Source organism: Palaemon carinicauda, chromosome 31, assembly GCF_036898095.1.
Source record: "Palaemon carinicauda isolate YSFRI2023 chromosome 31, ASM3689809v2, whole genome shotgun sequence".
NCBI lineage: Eukaryota > Metazoa > Arthropoda > Malacostraca > Decapoda > Palaemonidae > Palaemon > Palaemon carinicauda.
In genome coordinates this window covers 32,820,070-32,839,376 of record NC_090755.1, presented here as the reverse complement: position 1 = coordinate 32,839,376, position 19,307 = coordinate 32,820,070, and the positions used below count along the sequence as shown (strand labels likewise).

The 19,307-nt window shown below is 38.2% G+C and overlaps 1 protein-coding gene across 3 annotated transcripts in view; it reads left to right on the top strand.

Moving 5' to 3' along the window:
• Window positions 1–19,307, top strand: part of LOC137624387 (uncharacterized) — a 212,916-nt gene that overhangs the window by 135,160 nt on the left and 58,449 nt on the right. For all 3 annotated transcript variants that reach the window (XM_068355118.1, XM_068355120.1, XM_068355119.1), the window contains exons 9-11: window positions 9,638–9,745; window positions 9,872–9,988; window positions 13,136–13,262. In XM_068355118.1, coding sequence (XP_068211219.1) covers window positions 9,638–9,745; window positions 9,872–9,988; window positions 13,136–13,262 — 352 coding nt within the window. The remainder of the gene's footprint in view (window positions 1–9,637; window positions 9,746–9,871; window positions 9,989–13,135; window positions 13,263–19,307) is intronic.

The following is a 19,307-nucleotide window of genomic DNA, read 5'->3' as shown; positions in this document are numbered from 1 at the left end:
ACGTTCACCCATCGAACACCAGTTTTTAAGTAGAGTCTTCGTGTCTTTTCTCTCTCACTGTTGAACCTCAAATTCGTCCAAAAGAGAGTTTTCCTCTCCTTTAGTTGATTCCATTGGTTTAGCACCCCCGGAACCAATTCGGAGAGGGGTATCCTTCAGTCGAGATGGAGGATCTTCCCGGGCGTCAATCCTAACTGGCTTCCAGCTGTCCGAGCGAGAGACCGGGCGAAGGTTAGAGGATTCCAACTTTCGGGGAGAAGCCAACTCTCTTTCCCTAACCGACCTCGCAGCCGCGACCTGAGTCACTGCTATCCTCTCCCGGGTTGGATCCTTAGTCTTAAGGTAATCCTCATACCTTAAGACTGGAAAGAGGTGGAGGTGGTTGTAGCACTCTGGCTAGGCTAGCTCGCCTAGGGTCAGAAAGATCGCTAGGTCCCATAGGAGAATCAAGGGGAATAACAGGAACCTTCGCCGCTGCAGCTGGTGGATTGTTAGAGATTCCCATTGCTTGTTTAAACTTTTTCACCAGGTCTTGAAACCAAGGTCCATCCTTGGCTAACAAGTTACCTGATGAATTAGTCTCCTTGCAGTTAGATGGTTCCGATCGCACGTGCCGAGGTTTTGGGGAAGGGATGGGGAGAACACCTCAACCCTCTCCTAGGTTAGCGCTCGCGAGGTGAACGACCTTGACGAGAGGTTCATAGGCCAGACGAGCCAGCACGCTCGCTCACCTCCACCCTCTCCTCAACCCCACGATAGAGATCGCTTGAGCGCGTAGGGATTTCCTTCACTTGACGAGAAACGTGTTTATTTGTTTCCAGCGGAGAAGATCTCCTATCCTTCTCGCTAGAAGGAAAGGCGCGTGAAGACGCATGAAGCTTTTCCGCCTTCGGTGAAGGTACAAGATCCTGTCCGAGAGCGTTAATAAGCGGAGCTGTCCTGCTCACCCGTTCTCCCAAAGGAGAAAGGCGCAGTGCTTTCCTTAACCTTAGAGGTGAGGAGAGACAAGGGGCTGAGCACTTGTGCTGCAGCGGTACGGGTAAAATAACCGCTGAGTTACCTGTTTGACAAATCTCGTAAGAGGATGGTCTCGTGAAACGCTGAACGTTGCCTGTGCCCTGCAGGTATGATGACGAGGTGGAATCCTCCTCCCTCCTTCGTCACCCAGTTCCGAAAAGCTGTGCTCGTATGGACTGGAGTATGGTATAAACGAATCTAATATCTTTCTGTGGTATCCTCGTGGAGGAGACCACTCGGGAGAAGATCTTTCCTCTCGCAAGCGTAAGGGACAATCCTCGCCTCTCTCTTTTTGGCACATCGTCTCGCGGACGAGGGAGCTGCCGCTCAGATGAGAGGGTTGGAAAAGATCTCTCCTTTCCCATACGAGAAGCTCGATCGACTCCTGATGACGCATCACCTCGCGAAAGATGGAACTGCCGCTCAGAAGGCTGTGTTGCTTCGTCTTTCCTCGGAAGGTCAGACTTCTGATGGCGCATCACCTCGCGATCGAGGGAACTGCTGCTCAGAAGCTTGTGTCGCTTCGTCTTTCCTCGGAAGGTCAGACAGCATAAAACTGGAAGGCTAAACTTCCGGTTGTTCAAGTTGTTTCTCCTCCCATCGGGCAAGCCCAGAAAGAGGATCAACTCTCTGATCAACCTCCGGAACAAAGCCGAATCTTGATCCTGAGACCTGAGGGTCTTTGGACAACCTCCCGCCGAAGCAGGTGGAATGTCGGGGAGAGCAGAAGAGGACTCAGCGCTCGAGTGCGTATGCACACCCAAACGCAGGATCTCCTGTAGCTTCTCCTTTGACGGGGGACCCGTCAACTCCAAGGAGGGCCAGAGTAAACGAACTGTGTCGTCTGAGAGAGACGTCCCCATGTAGGGTTACTTCACTGTTTCTTTAGGGGAGACAATGGGAGGAGACCCCGAATGAGGTGGTCCCGGCGTTACCAGGGCGCCACTCGTACTCGACCGTTCCCCATAGGAAGCTGGTCGGGTAGAGTCAGGATGGGGAGATCGAGTCGGAGGAGAAAGATATCAGGTCTTTTTCCCGTTCGAGGCTGACCTCGAAAGTGAAGAATCCCTTTCAGACTAATTCTTCTTCCGCCTACCAAACCTCACCCACTGGGAGGACGACCACTCCCGACACACTACAAGGAGACTCCTTTGAACACGAGTGACCTCGGCACGAAAGGCAAAGACTGTGAGGATCCAACTCCTCCAAAGACATGTTTGTGCTGCAGCGGTGTCCTTCATGGCCTTGACAAACTCGCACCTGAAATAGAAAAAAGAAAAATATTAGTTCCAGCCAGTTTAGGTAACGGGAGAGTGAGACAGGTCTACACTACCGAGCCGAAATAAAAAGTAACGGTTAGTCACCAGTGCTGGTGGGAGCGGTGGGTAAACACACCCCCGCTACCCCCTCTAACTATCGGTGGGTAGTTAAACCCTGTTCAACTTCAGTTTCGACTAGTTTTCAGCTCCGGCGAAATAAAAATGCTATATTAAAGAGCAGAAGATTTGTATCTTGCGTCGGGACAAACAATATTTGCATATTTCCAAAGCTTATAGTTACCAAATTGATGATTTGCTAGTTTCTTACCGTATCACAAAATTATGTATTTTTCCCTCCATGTCATGACAGCTAAGCATTTCAGCAAAACACAGTGTTACACGGATTTTTCTCCTTTTTACATGTCTTGGTTTAAATGTCCATTATTAACCATGACTATTCAAGTACGTCTCTTAATTTTTCCAAAGCTTTATTTTATGAGGAATATACTGCCAACAGACTTGTCAGAGAAAGTAGATTCTCCCTTGTGGTGAATCCTGTATTTGGCCATTGCTATAGTCCATTTCTTTTAGCGAGGCAGATTTGCACCGACTCGCAGTGGTGCCCTTTTAGCTCGGAAAAGTTTCCTGATCGCTGATTGGTTAGAATTATCTTGTCCAACCAATCAGGGATCAGTAAACTTTTCCGAGCTAATAGGGCACCCCTACGAGTCGGTGCAAATCTGCCTCGCTAAAAGAAATGGACTATAGTACAATGTTAGTTAGGTGTTGAATCCTTAATCATAGCCCAAACGTAGGATTGTTTATATTCTGCTGATCAGAAAGCAGAACATAAAATAACAAACCTCAAGAAAAGGTAACCTAGTATTAATGTAGAGACAGATTCTAGTTTTTGCATGTCCCTGGTCCTTGCTACCCTTTTATACCCTGCTATGCAACCTTATCCTCCAATGTAGGTCAGATTAGCAGTTTAAAGGTTCAGAGGTTCAGACTGTTAATTATATGAAAAGTTAAATTACTGCTACATCTGCATTGCAAGATGCTAGTTTTGATTAGTTTATGAATGTTTCAATCATGATTTATTCCTTATCCACTAGTTAACTGCCCATGGTGTTACTATTAAAATCTGGTACTTCTTATGATGAAGGCAACAGCAATGGGATAGCCTAGATAGGAATAAAATGCGAGAGGTAACAAATGTCATATTTCCTTGGAGGTATAATACGATACCCCGAAAATGGGAGAAGTCTCTGTCGTCTCCGTATTGGTCACACTCGGTTGCCACACGAGTTTCTGCTGAAGGGCCAACACCAACCGTATTGTGACGACTGTTTAGTACCTCTAACAGTGAGGCATTTGTTGACCGAATGCCCCAATTATAATAACTTGAGGAATAGATATTTGTTTGAGGCTCGAGGTGAGGGTGGCAGGTTCATCCTTGCCAAAATTCTTGGAAATGATGTGTCCTACTATGCAAGTGGCATTTTTAGATTTATTTCAGAAGCAGGTCTTCTGAAAACTATTTAACTTTTATGACATTCAACTTTTATGATTTTAATTAAATACTTTTATTTTCTATTTTATCTTATTTTTGTATGCATACAGTAAATTAAATGTTACCGGCGTCAATGACCTTAGATGTCAGGATGCCTGAAAACTCTAAATCAATCAATCAATCAATCAATCTTATGATGAAGGTACAGAAGTTCTTGTTTGTGTTCCTGGATATTCAGACCTAGCTTTTTTCAGAGCCAGCTGTGTCCAATTCTCATTTTGTGCTTTTATTTATGTCCACTGCCTAAGGAGGAGTGTCGAATTGCTCTTGAAGGATTTGTTTGGTTCTTTTTTTTTCTTGTATTGGCCACATTTTTTATGCTTCTACTTTTGACTGATTAGGTATAGTTTATTTGCCTTTTAAGTCAAAAGTTGAGTCTGGGCTTAAAAATTTGAATCTTGAATTATGCTGTGTCACACTTGTTATACAACTTCCACTTCTGTGTTTATGTCGTCTCTCCCCCATGAATTCAATACCTTTGTAAGGGATGTGTTGTATTTGCCCAGAAGTTTCTGGCAAGGTTATTAAGACAGTTTCTGGCACAAAATATGTTTGTTATAGTGGTTGCTTATTTGTAATAGATTTTCCAAGTATTTTCCCAGTTCCCAGTGTTGCACCTGTTTCTGGCATGTCCAGAATTCTGGTCCTTGGTAAGATTGTTGTATTTCACTACAAGGATGCTGCTATGCATGGTTCTGGGAACGAAGTTTTGCTTGTTCTTTGTTGCCTGTGGGATCTGGTGTGCCACTTCTGGGTGTTATGTTTGATTAGACATCTTGCTTACTTGGGTGGTTTGACTTTGGCACAATCACATTCCCATGATGTCCCTGGTTCCTTTACACATCCCATATCAATTCTTTAAACTCCGACTCGTACTTATTTTAATGGAGAATGCTTTGCTTACAGGTACTATTAAAGATCAGTCTCCTTTGGCTCAGCATGTTGATTGGAATGAACAGTTAGTCAGGCTACTGTAAGAACATTTTTAACAAGATTTTGAAATATTACTCAATTAATTTAGTTGAAGAACAATTGCCTTAGGCTCAGTCTACCATAGTAGCACAGAAATATCCTCTCAGGTAGTTTATTGCATAAGTATTTTAGAAGTTATTAGATGAAAAATGGAAGTGTTTTGAAACAAAGTGGATATTAAGTTCTTTGCTTTAGCTTCTTCCCAATGATACTGAAGTTTAGCCACTTATTGCATGGCTGACTTGTCTTCACTCTCCATTGATTCAGATTTGGAATTTTCTTTGAGCTTGGTTACTAAACCCTCTGAAAGCTTTAAATTTTTTCATAAAATTAGGGTGTGCACAATGTTTTGATGTGAAATTTGAATGGCAATTTATTAAAAACCCTCTGTTAAATTGGTTTATAGGTCAAGTGACTTAGTATCAAGATCCGTACAAGTGGGCTGTTGATATTGTCATGTGTTCATCCATTTTTATGAATAGTACTTACCTGGCAGTTATATATATATATATAGCTGAGTCTCCGACTCAGCTATATATATATAACTGCCAGGTAAGTATTCATAAAACTTTGTTTTATCATAAAAACTCCATTTTATAAGGGAAGACTAGCTTCAAGGTCATATTCAGAAAAAATTTATGCGGTAATATGCTAAATAGAAACAAAATGATTAAGAGTGAGTACAGTATGAAAAACATAAATGCTAAATGCATCGGGGTTGATAGCATCCCCTTATAGTTATTATTATTATTATTATTATTATTATTATTACTACTAGCTAAGGTACAACCCTAGTTGAAAAAGCAGGATGCTTTAAGCTCAAGGGCTCCAACAAGGGAAAAATAGCCCAGTGAAGAAAGGATATAAGGAAATAAATAAACAAGAGAAGTAATGAACAATTAAAAAATAAAATATTTTAAGAACAGTAACAAAATCAAAACAAATCTTTCATATATAAACTACTAAAAAGACACTTATGTCAGCCTATTCAACATAACATTTGCTGCAAGTTTGAACTTTTGAAGTTCCACCAATTCAACTGCCCGATTAGGAAGATCATTCTACAACTTGGTCACAGCTGGAATAAAATTTGCTGATAAATTCTTTTTAACAACTGAAAGATTGAAATAATTTTAACAAGATTGATTTAAGATTGGTCATACCCACCTCGCAGGTAGATGTTAGATGGTAGTAGTAGGGCACTGTCCACTTTATGTGACTGTTGAGCATGGTTTGGTGTGATGCTCGAGATGTGTTAGTCTGCAGCAGAAATGCCACCTTAATGGTTAATCCATCTCTGGTTTTTAGATGCCCTTTTTTGGTGTCCACAGGAAATCAGAAGAGTATCTGCTTTGAAGAGAGGATATTTAGAATGAATAGATTTTCCAGAGAAACTCATACCTTAGGTTAGTTTGTACTGGAGTTTGAGATAGAGAATCAAAAGCAGTGTTTATATTTTTGTTGTTGTATCATCACAATACTCTTAGACTGTAGACAAATATATTCAAACAAGGTGCCTATTGGTAATAATTCACCTGTGGTATTCCTTATTTTGTGATGCATCTCAGCACATTATAGAATAGAATACATGTTCACAATTTCAATTTCTCTGAGTGTCTTGGAATTGTCTTTTATGACTGCATCAAAGAGCAAGTATCCTGATATAAAAGAATGGCATAGGGTTTCAGATCCCTAAGGCTACATAACCGTTCCTGTTCAAGTAAATGGCCCATTGTTTCGATCACAGACGAAACTTTCCTATCATTAAACGGTAGCTCCTTCAAGTCTATTTTTATGAAATCTGGCATTAGTTGATGGACTTCACCCTTTAAAATACTTGAAAATTTTGTTTTATAATATGCCTGGGTCAAGCCAGAGGTATGAGTTGTCATGGTCGCTCATTTGGATTTGGTTCATAAGAGAAAGGAGAGATATAGGGATCTGAACTTGTGTACTCTTCTTCTATCTCAGAATCTAATGGCTTAAGGAATAAATCAGGATTGCAGAAAGGCGAAGATTTGTAATAGAAGTCTCTGTGCGAAATTGAAGGTTTCACTTCTATAATGCACTGAGAACCATCATTACAGGCAACAGATGACTGCTAGGCAAAACATAGGTCTGAGACTTGATAGATAGGCTAGGTATTTTGTCTGGAAGATGCTATATAACCACCTGATGAGTCATTGTTAGACTTTTTAATGCACGTTATAAGAAAATACCCATAATTACAGTATGCTGAAATCTAAACCCATCAGTTTGTTCACTTATTTGCAAATTTCTGTCATTATCCAAATCAAATATCCTAGCTTGCAATGAACAATCCATGGTTTACCATCTTCTTTCCTTTTGGGCCATGTCCCTAACACAAATCCTTTTAGAAACTAACTTAAGATTTTCTTTTATAAGCTTATTTAGGAAGTGTACATTCCAAACATCTACATTTTAAATCACATTATAACCCCCCACGCAAAATGCATAATGAATCCAATCTTATCCTCTTAAAATAAGCCTATTCACTGTATCTTTAGCAAATAAATCTTAAAGCCAGCACAGGACATACCTTGCATACATTTGTGGTATCAAATAAATGAGAAATGGCATAGAAGTACAATACTAAAACAAAGGGAATTGTGCTCCCGACTGAAAAAACATCAGTAGCGTATCCAAGCTGATATTATTTACCATATAGCACCACAGATGGCATGCCCAACCATATCATACTAGGGGGCAAGACAATTTGCCTAAGGGAAGTTAGATGAACTACAGGTAAGTATTAAAATGATAAAAATTTTATTATTAATATCCCATTTTTCTATGAAATTCAATGTGCTTTCTTAGACTATTTATATTTTAAATGGGAATATGATATGTTTTATTATGTAAATTTAAAGTATTTTGAAAGTTTACTGAATGTTGAGGATAATAGGGAGGCAGATATAATTGCTGTTGCAGGTGTTGAGGTGCCGGTGATGGGAGATGAGAATGAGAGAGAGATTACAAGAGAGGAAGTGAGGAGAGCACTAGATGAAACAAGCGTAGGAAAAGCATCTGGCATGGATGGTGTGAGAGCTGAGATGTTGAAGGAAGGGGGTGTGACTGTACTTGAATGGTTGGTGAGATTGTTTAATATGTGTTTAGTGTTGTCAATGATACCAGTAGATTGTTGTGTTGTAATTCAAGGGGTTTTAGTTGAGTGTAGCTGGAAAAGTGTATGGTAGAGTATGGGTTGTATGAATGAGATTTTTACAGTTAGGCAGATATGCGAGAAATATTTAGCAAAAGATAAGGAGGTGTATGTTGCGTTTATGGATCTGGAGAAAGCGTATGATAGAGTTGATAGGGAAGCAATGTGGAATGTGATGAGGATATATAGAGTTGGTGGAAGGTTGTTGCAAGTAGTGAGAAGTTTTTAGAAAGGTAGTAAAACGTGTGTTAGGATAGGAAATGAAGTGAGCGATTGGTTTTTTGGCGAGAGTGGGGCTGAGACAGGGATGTGTGATGTCACTGTGGTTGTTTAACTTGTATGTTGCTGGAGTGGTGAGAGAGGTGAATGCTCTAGTGCTTGGACGAGGATTTAAACTGGTAGACGAGAATGACCATGAATGGGAGGTAAATCAGTTGTTGTTTGTGGATGATACTGTACTGGTAGCAGACACAGAAGAGAAGCTTGACCGACTAGTGACAGAATTTGGAAGGGTGTGCGAGAGAAGGAAGTTGAGAGTTAATGTGGGTAAGAGTAAGGTTATGAGATGTACGAGAAGGGAAGGTGGTGCAAGGTTGAATGTCATGTTGAATGGAGAGTTACTTGAGGAGGTGGATCAGTTTAAGTACTTGGGGTCTGTTGTTGCAGCAAATGGTGGAGTGGAAGCAGATGTACGTCAGAGAGTGAATGAAGGTTGCAAAGTGTTGGGGGCAGTTAAGGGAGTAGTAAAAAATAGAGGGTTGGGCATGAATGTAAAGAGAGTTCTGTATGAGAAAGTGATTGTACCAACTGTGATGTATGTATCGGAGTTGTGGGGAATGAAAGTGACGGAGAGACAGAAATTGAATGTGTTTGAGGTAAAGTGTCTAAGGAGTATGGCTGGTGTATCTCAAGTAGATAGGGTTAGGAACGAAGTAGTGAGGGTGAGAGCGGGTGTAAGAAATGAGTTAACAGCTAGAGTGGATATGAATATGTTGAGGTGGTTTGGCCATGTTGAGAAAATGGAAAATGCCTGTTTGCTATAGAAGGTGATGAATGCAAGAGCTGATGGGAGAAGTACAAGAGGAAGGCCAAGGTTTGGGTGGATGAATGGAGTGAAGGAAGCTCTGGGTGATAGGAGGGTAGATGTGAGAGAGGCAAGAGAGCGTGCTAGAAATAGGAATGAATGGCGAGCGATTGTGACGCGGTTCCGGTAGGCCCTGCTGCTTCCTCCAGTGCCTTGGATGACTGCTGAGGTAGCACCAGTAAGGGATTCAGTGTTATGAAGCTTCATCTGTGGTGGATAACGAGGGAGGGTGGGTTGTGGCACCCTAGCAGTACCAGCCGAACTCGTTTGAGTCCCTTGTCAGGCCGGGAGGAACGTAGAGAGGAGAAGTCCCCTTTTTTGTTTTCTTTGTTTGATGTTGGCTACCCCCCAAAATTAGGGGAAGTGCCTTGGTATATGTACAGTATGTACTTCTTAGAATATTACTTTTAATTTGATTTTATGTTTTCAGTATGATTTTATAAGGTTTATGATGGTTTTGGGTGTTTGTGTAAATTTTCTTATGGAACCTAAGTGAGAGAATATTAGAACCCTTTTTAATGAATTATTCTTTTTTTATTTTTTGCTAGAGGAACTTCATTACTTTGTTTGCGGCAGTGTTTTGAATGTTAAGATGATGGATGGCTACAGATTTCCAGACAAGAGACTGAAGGTGAAACTTGTTGGACCTGATGAAGGTATGTATGAGGTAAAATGTTATTTTATTTATTGTGCATTTATAAACAAAGTCATTTGAGTTATTACTTTAGTTGGTTGTCCCCCTTTTACTCCTGTGTATTTTTAAGTCTTCAAATTTATTACAGATAAGTTATTCTCTCCAAGTGAAATGGAAGCTGCAAGAAGGGAGATTGAATTGCTCATGAAAAAATATGTTGACTCCATAGCCGATTTAACAGCCTCAAAATTCATAAATAAAAAAGGTAAGCTGGAAATTACTGCATTACTAGATATAGAAAACATCATTTGGGGTAAGGAGAGTAGAAATCCCTGGGCATACAGTAGAATCGTCGTCGTCGGCGCCCACTCGTGTCCGAGTATTGGGTTCTGTCGTTAGCCATCAGCCTCCTATCTATGGGGTGGGTGCTTATGCCTGATGTGGCTGTTAAGTCCTAGTCTGTGGTGGAAGAGTCGGGGACAGTGTTCAGAAGGGAGGGTAGGTGGTGGGCGGGGCTGTTCTAATCGCTCTCTCCTTCTTCTCCTCCTAGCCTCCTCATTTTGTCTCCTCCTCTCCTCGAAGAATACATAATGAGATTAAGCAGCCAATCTAAACTTTACTTAATGAAGAATGTTGGGTAATTTATAATGGCCTGGGATTTATGTTAGTGAAGAGAGCCGAACTGAATTTTGCACCCCACCATTCTCTCTTATGTATCTTTCGTAATTAGTAGTCATCTTATACTACAGATACGAGATATGTTAATTAGAATTATGAGATAAATTAATTGATATTTAATTAAATTTTTAACCTCATCTCATCTTGTACATGAATACAATATGGTCCTAGCATTCGCGCGGGTAACGCCCTTTACACACACACACACACACCGACACAGACACACACAGACACACACAGACACACACACACACACAGACACACACACACACACAGACACACACACACACCCCTGAATTTTGAACGCAGATTTAAAATGCCTATGTATGAGATCATTTACGCTACAAAAAGCTTCCCCAACACTTTCTTAAGTCAAGTGTTACTCATTAATACAGTGATAGTTTAGTAATATTGCAGTGATAATGTAGTAATGTTGCATACAGTTATGTATTTCACTAATGTAGTAATGATAGTGTAAACACATTTTAATTTTGTACTACAATAATATTTTAATAAAAAAAAAAAAAAAGAAACAAGTACAGGAAGACAGTAATACCATACTGCATAGTTACCCATACTTTTTTCTGTACTGACGAGTCGTTTTCTATGCCAACTTATCTATTAGAATTAACAGAAAATGGAGCAAATTGTAAGGCAAACATAGATAAATACAGTGCGAATACTTCAGGTAATACACGTAATATAATGGGAAATTGAAAAACATTATTAATACACGGTCACAAAAAATATGCACTGTACATATTGTACATGCATGTACAATTTGCATTGTACATATTGTACATACATGTGCAGCGTATGCATTTTGAAAAATACTTTACATACATGTTACAGCGTATGTATTTTGAAAAATACTTACTGTAATGCAATAATCTCTCTCTCTCTCTCTCTCTCTCTCTCTCTCTCTCTCTCTCTCTCTCTCTCTCTCTCTCTCTCTCTCTGTACAGTATAGGTTAGATTTTTCAGCAACTTCTATTATTATTATTATTATTATTATTATTACTAACCAAGCTAGTAATAATAATGTTATTAATTTCAATTTGCTTAAGTTATCTTTAAAAATTCAAAATAAATGAAATTAGAGCAAGTGTATGTTATATTTTTTTCCTAAAAACGCCGCCTTAAACAGAAAACGTTTTGTTTACGTTTTATCACCGATTGTGACGAACAAACAAATGCACTCACACAAGCAAGTGATAACTACACTGATACTAAGAGCTTTTATTAAAGATGTAATTATAAATAAAAATTGAAATATGTGTGGTAAAATATTTATAATAAAGTGTAGTAACATTAGGCTGGCTTTGAAATTGCCATTTGCCCATTACATGGAGCACTATGATGAAAGCAAAATTTTAGGCTGAGTTTGAGTGTTTCTCTACAAAAATGGTTTATTTGTATACATAGTGCATGTAGTGATGATTTATTTAGGGTTTGTTCTTTGGAAGAGTTTGCTCTCTCTCTCTCTCTCTCTCTCTCTCTCTCTCTCTCTCTCTCTCTCTCTCTCTCTCTCTCTCTCTCTCTCTCTCTCTCTCTCGTGAATTTAAAAAAAAAAAAACTTTTAAGAGCCTAACCAGCAAATATGCGGGGCCGCGAATGGTGAACCGTGAATCGGTGGGATACTGTATATACAATATTACTTTTATTTACTATTTTTACAAATACAGTATTCTTGAAAAAAAAAAGTTACAATTTTGTTTTAATTTTAGTTGTGGGGAAAATAGAAGTAATATTTCCCAGATTACTTTAGTGTTTTCTGGAGCTTTATTCAGTTTGTTTTCTCAAGTTTCATTTTGTTTTTCATTCCTGAATGTCATCCAAAGGTGAAAAACTAAAAGGTGTTGATCTCAGCTGCTCGTTTTAATGTTACCCAAATATGGGTCATATAAGGTAGGGCTATAGCCTATACAATCAGGTATGATTTTATGCTAATTAATGTGTGTTTTGGAGATTCAGCTGTACTGACTTTATCAATGCAGTGGGGTTTCATGCATTGAAAAGCTTTAGTGTATCTGTTAACAAAATTTAGAGCCAAGAATGACTACGAAGTTAAACAACTTTAAAGGCATACCTAATTCTCTTAACTTTGCTAAGAAATGTTCCTTGTTCAAATACAAGGATTTGGAAGTGGCTCAATAGAGATGCCCTCTGTTTGCTTCTCATTGTTTAAGAGATTTATTATTTATTTTTGATGAATTTTGACTTTCAGATCCAGTGATGGATAGATGAATTTGTTTATTTTATATTAATTTAGTCATTAGTTAGAGAAGTGAGCATTGGCTGTGCTTGGTTATGAAAAGTGTAATTTTTTTTGTAGGTTAGTAGGACTACTTTTATGGTGTGTTAGCATTTGGAGCTTGCTTTAGTGTCTCATGTATGTATAGAAATTATTGTGTTCCTCAAATTGCCTGTTTCTTTGATAAGTTTAGCAGAGAAATGTATTTATATCACCCTTGTGATGGCTCTGATGATGAAGTATTTCAGAGTTAACAGGACACCTTATATTGATGCTAGTAATTATCAATAATCCACCTCTTGTCAATGTGAGAACCAGCAATAGGTCATTATTATGGTTGAACTGTTTCCTTACAACTAGCAATAAAATTCAGGTAAGTACTGAAAGAAATTATTTTAAAAATCAGGTTTTCCCTGAATATTCTAATGCCTTGTCTTTGGTTAGGTAACTTAATGTATATATTTATATATATACTTTCAGAGGTAAACATATACACTTTCAAGACTGTACGGTGCCAAAATGAAAAAAATTGTAAGAATCCTGGACTTTGTCATGATTACCATATGTGGAAAGATAGACGTCGTTGCCCTATTCTATTTAGATACAGGTAAGCTTCATGGTTTTAGTTAAACCCAATGATTTAATTTAAAAAACAAAAATATATTATTTCAGAAGATATATCCAACTTTCTGTGTTTTAGCTATTCCTTCAAATTAATAATAGATTCGACAACAAATTGGAAATTGTACAATAATTTATTTTACGGGAACCCCATTTCCAGCGATAGAGAAAGCTTGCATAATTATTAGGCTGTATCTACTTGAGATGCCATTTTCAGTATCATATTATTTTCAAGTGCAGTTTTACACTTTTTGCTGGGATGAATTCAGATGCAATAAGTTTTAAATTTAAAGCTCGTTCCTTTCTGGGAACTTTTATCAGAAAGTAAATCCTCATAGGGCTGTTTAACCTGTTAAAAGTCCTCTATGTAATGTGGTGTGATGCAGAACTCGTCTCACACAGGTTAACCACGTCATCTGACACTTTTGAGTTTTTTAATTTGTGCACCTGCACTCCTCATTGTATGGATACTGTTTATTTTGTTTGGTCACTGGATAACCATCCAGAAATGCAGTAGTGTTACTTTCCTATTCTACCTTAGCTGTTGTTTTGTAACTCTTTGGTTGTCACAGCAGTTAAGACCAATTGTCCTGATTGGATGATGTATTGAATTTTGTATTTGGATTGCCATTTGTTAGATTCATTATTGAAATGGGACCAGGAGGGAACATGTTCTGTGAAGAAGGGTGTTTCTAATTCAGAGAAAATATTTATTGACCACCCTTTTTTTAGGCCATTTTTGTAATGAAGATAGGTTTAGTTGGGTTACTGAAAAGGTCAACTCTGTTTTTTTTTTTTGTGCCTCAGCTGCTGCCCTTCACTCACAGTATCCCAGAAGGTCAAGAAGTTTGGGCTCTCCCTTTTGTCAGAAAGTAGGACAACACATTTTTCCAAGAAAATATGCTTTTAACAGAACAGACAAGTCATTGGAATTTTCCAATTGACAGTCCCAAGCTCTCCTTTTCATCATTCTTAAGGTCCCCTTTTAGCAGAATAATGAATTAGTGTTGTGTTGAGAGAAGGTTATGTTTGGTACCTTTATACTCTTGTCTGACCTTGTATGCATCTTATTGTATCAACCTTGAATTGGAATAAAGCTGAATCTTTGTCAGGAAAAGTAACTGAGGAGGTCTTTCTTGTTCAGGGTTTCTTACAGATTCTAGGTTTCGCAACCAGTTCAGAATTGTTCAAGGCTCAAATTCCTGGTAGTCATGAAATTCTCCATGGAAACTTCCTTGCCAGTCTTAGTACATGTCCAGAAAGTACGTTGCGATGTCTACTAGTAGTCACAGCTACTCTGTGTCAGGATTCTTCTCTGTTTGGACTGCTAGCTGATTCTGAATGTCATTCGAGGTGTTTTGATGGATCAGCAGTTGCCTTTCAACTGGTCAAGCTAAAGAAGTGATGAATTTGCAAGTCTTCTGTAGCATGTCTGATCAACTCTGTGTTTTGGGGTAAAAATAGTCTTGGTTCCTTTATGAGCTTTTCCATAGGAAGAACAAGTCTCAAGTTTTCAGTCGGTTGGCAGAGTACAAGAAATTGAAGGATCTTGCAGTTTATAAGTAAATGAACCTTCTTGAGACTATGGCTTCTATCAAGAAATTATCCCTCCTGCCCACGTATGGAACAGGGCTATTCAGTTTCATCTAAACTAGTTCCAAAATAGAATGCTATTCAAAAATTCTCCTGCTTCCAAATCAGATTGCTCTTCTTGATTAGTGAGATTTTGTTTTAATATTCTTCAAGCATTAACTTTGACATGGAAGATTCCAGATCTGTCCCTTTTTTCCGTTTCGTCAAATGTCGGGATGGTGAGTTACTTTGGAAGTCAATATCTGTCAGGGATTTGATCTCCGATGAAACCACCATTAATTGCTAGACATCTTCGACACTTTAGTTTATTGGGAGGACTTGGTAATAAGATGGTTTGTTGTTATTTATTTAAACAAAACTGCTTCTTTGTCCTAATCGGTCAATTGAGCAGGTGGAATTAGCCATACGTACAGAGTGGTCTACATCATCTAGTGTGTGTTGTCTTCTGGACGGTGTGGGAAAAACCCCCAATATATATGGTGGCAGCTTCTCACAACAAAAAGTTAAAAGTTTGTTTCTAGCTCAGAACCCATACTTCAGGAGTGGAAAACCTTCATTTTTATGTATGTCCTCTGCTTGCCACAATTCCTCAAGTCACGAGCTTCTTTAGGATGTCAATCAAAGCCAGGATTACACTGATGGCACCAGTTTTGTCTCTGATGATTAGTTTCCAGATCTGTAGGTTTTTTTGTAAAAGGTTTCACTTCTCTATCAATACAGAATTGATCTTAACCTCATTGTCATCTAAAACACGAAAACCTCTCACACTTCTGCTGACTGCTTGAGGACTTTGTCTCCAATTAAAAGGGTTTTTCTAGCCTCATAGGCTGTCTAATTTTTTATATCAACCACAGTAGCATACTTATTATTCGCAGTATATATCAAGAAACAATGTTCAAATCTGATAATATTGAATTCCTGCTGTTCATAAGGTACTGAGAACAATATTTTTTATTGCCTTCAATTAAAGGATTCAGATATGTTAGCTTCTGTTCTTCACCAGATGAATTTGACCTGTCTGCCAGTACAGTTAACCAGGACACAATCAGGTGCTTTGTTATTGAGAAACCTTAATCTAATTAACTCGAGAGGAATTTAGTTGTACACTTGAGATTTTTACGAGGGTCATTTTAAATTTTACCACTATAGAAAATTTTTGTTGGAGTCAAAACCTTTTTCCTTTTGGCTTTAGCATCAGACAAGAGAATTACAGTACTAGCTCTGTTTGTTTATACAAGTTTCTTTTTTAAAAGACAATCTATTTATTTTACTAGATTTTAAGGCTAAGAAAGCCTTCTCATTTTCGTATCCCAGTTCTTCATGAGTTAGTTGAAGAGAACTTAGATGATTGATTATCTTTTTCATCCAGTCAGGTTGTTGAATTAGTATTTACAGAATATTTTTCTTCATAAGAGGCTCAGTGAAGTGTCTTTTGGTAAGGGCAGGATACTTTTACGGTCGTTGTCTAAAACAGTTTTTTTTTAATCCTTATTATTGATGCACAAAGTCAGTTAAATAATTTCCACCCATGTCTGAGCTCATGATAATAGTTATTACACTTCTTAGTTTTGCAAAAAATTTACCCCTATGAAAAGTACTTAACGCAGCACAGGGGTGGTTTTACATCTCATTATTTCAAAGAAGTTCAAATATACTTTTGATGAATGTTGGGTACAAGATTTGTCTTAGTTTATGCTGGTAATTTTGAAGTTGGTGTTCATCTATCTACCATGGCAGCTCCTCCAATTTTGTGAGGTAGCTGACACAATAAAAATAACAAAAGGGGATTTTTCTTCTCTTCGTTTCTCTCTCCCTGACAAGGGACTCAGCCGAGTTTGGTTGGAACTGCTAGGGTGTCACAGCCCACACTCCCCTGTTATGCACCACAAATGAAGTTTCATATGCTGTATGGATCAGATCTTTACAGTTAGGCAGGTATGCGAGAAATATTTAGAGAAAGGTAAGGAGGTATATGTTGCATTTATGGATCTGGAGAAAGCTTGTGATAGAGTTGATAGGGAAGTGATGTGGAATGCGATAAGCTTATATTAAATTGGTGGAAGGCTTTTGCAAGCAGTAAAGAGTTTAAGTAAAGCATGTGTTTGGATATAAAATGAAATGAGTGAGCTGCTTCCAGTGAGAGGGGCTGAGATACGGATCTTTGATGTCACCATGATTGTTCAATTTGTTTGTTTTAGTTATAAGGGAAGTGAATGCTCGATAGCTTTGTCGAGGATAGAAACTGATAGATGAGAGTGACCATGAGTGGGAAGTGAATCGTTGTTGTTTGCGGATGATATTGAATTGGTTGCTGACTCAGAGGGAAAGTTGAGCCAATTAGTGACAGAGTTTGGAAGGGTGTGTTAGCAAAGGAAGTTGAGAGGTAATGTGGGTAAGAATAGAGTTATGAGATGCACAAGAAGGGAGGGTGATGCTAGATTGAATGTCATGTTGAATGTAGAGTTACTTGAAGTAAATCAGTTTAAGTACTTGGGTTTTGTAGTTGCTGCAAATGGTGGAGTGGAAGCAGATGTACATCAGAGAGTAAATAAAGGGTGTGAAGTGTTAGAGGTAGAGAAGGGAGTGGTAGAGAATAGAGGAATAGGAATGAATGTAAAGAGAGTTTTGTCTGAGAAAGTGATTGTACCAACTGTGATGTATGGATTGGAGTTGTGGGGAATGAAAGTAATGGAGAGACAGAAATTAAATGTGTTCAAGAGGAAGTGTCTAAGGAGTATGGCGAATCTCTCTTGATTGTATAGGGGTAGGAAGGAAGTAGGGATGAGGGTGAGAATGGGTGTAAGAAATGAATTAGCAGATAGATTGGATATGAATGTGTTGAAGTAGTTTGGCCATGTAGCGAGAATAGAAAAGGGCCGTTTGCATGTTAGAGAGGCAGAAGAGCGTGCTAGAAGTAGGAATGAATGGCAAGCGATTGTTACGCAGTTCTGATAGACTGTGCTACTGCCTCCGGTCACCTTGATGACTGCTGAGGTAGAAGGTTGTGGGGAAGGTAGTATTCATAAAGAAGTGAATTTTGCTGATTTGTTTTGTTTTTTGCAATGTTTTTGTGTTCCTTGTTTGGATTAGTTTTGATAATTTTACATCTTGGTACTATAGTCCTATGAAGTTGGTTTCCGTAGTTATTCTGTGCCGCCTCCATGGTTAGATTGATTTTTTACTTATTAAGTGTTAGAGAATTGGAAAATTTCAACATTTGTGTGTAGTACCTTTTGGCTGTAACTTGAAATTAGAGGTAAGAGCAATTCTACAATATTTTCTATCACAGTTAGTATGTCTTCTAAGATTATTTCTAACCTTCTTTTCTTGGGAATATGATAGTCAACTAATGAATAAAGATTGATTATAGTATAATGGTACTGATTATTTCAGTACATACACAAGTTTGATTGATGTCCCCATTCACTTTCCCACTTATAGGGTGATATAGTGTATGTTTAAATTTCGGTTTGAAAATAAACTTTAAAGGAATAATGCTTCAAAGTGGCGCTCGAAGTATGTACAGCATAGTTCTTATACCAGCACTCCCTTATCGCTGGGAATGATGAACTTATTATCGTATATTTTTGCTGTGAAGGAATAGCTAATAAAACTTGGGTAGGTATTGAAATCATGAATTTTATTATAAAATTTTTTTTCTGTATTTGTGTGAAATAATTGAGAACAAAAGGTTTACATACAATCAAAGATTTGTTGTTCTGTCAGCACAGAACAGAGAATAGATTTCCATCTTGAAAATTTTACCGGGGGTTAGTAAGTTCTCCAAGTTGGTGATATCCATGATAACTGAGCAGTCTTGATGAATTTTGCGGTTCCATATGTCTTATAATTATACAATAATTATTTTTTTTTTAAATTCTATCCCTGTGATGAACCTTTTCACATGTGTATTTCATAGGGATTGTAAGTGTAACACATGAGGTTTGATTTACAGTTACAATATTTAAACGTAAATTAGTTTGTGATTCAGCATTAATTTACTGGCCATCTTCTGTAAATATTTAATATAAATGCTTAGAGATAAGTAAAACTCAAGTAGCCTTGTAAAGGTTACTAATTGCATGTAAAGCATGGGCTATTATATTTGGAGAATAAGGTTTCTGCCTCTATTGGTTATGTATTTATGGGACCCTTTATAATGAAGTAAGTCTGTAATTGTGGCAAGGCTCCTTACATTAGTCACATATCCTAATTTTGTTTATCCAACAACCTTCTATGGTTTCCATTGGAATGATTATCTTATGTACTGCTATTTTTATTGTGCCTTTGTGACTTTACAATAGACATTGGTGGTTTCAATCTGTTGATGAAATCTAAGAGGAATCATCTTATGTTTGGGTAAGGCTGCAATTTAAAGGTTTATGTTACCTGATTTGAGCTTTCACATGTGGAATGATAAACAATACAGCTGGATATT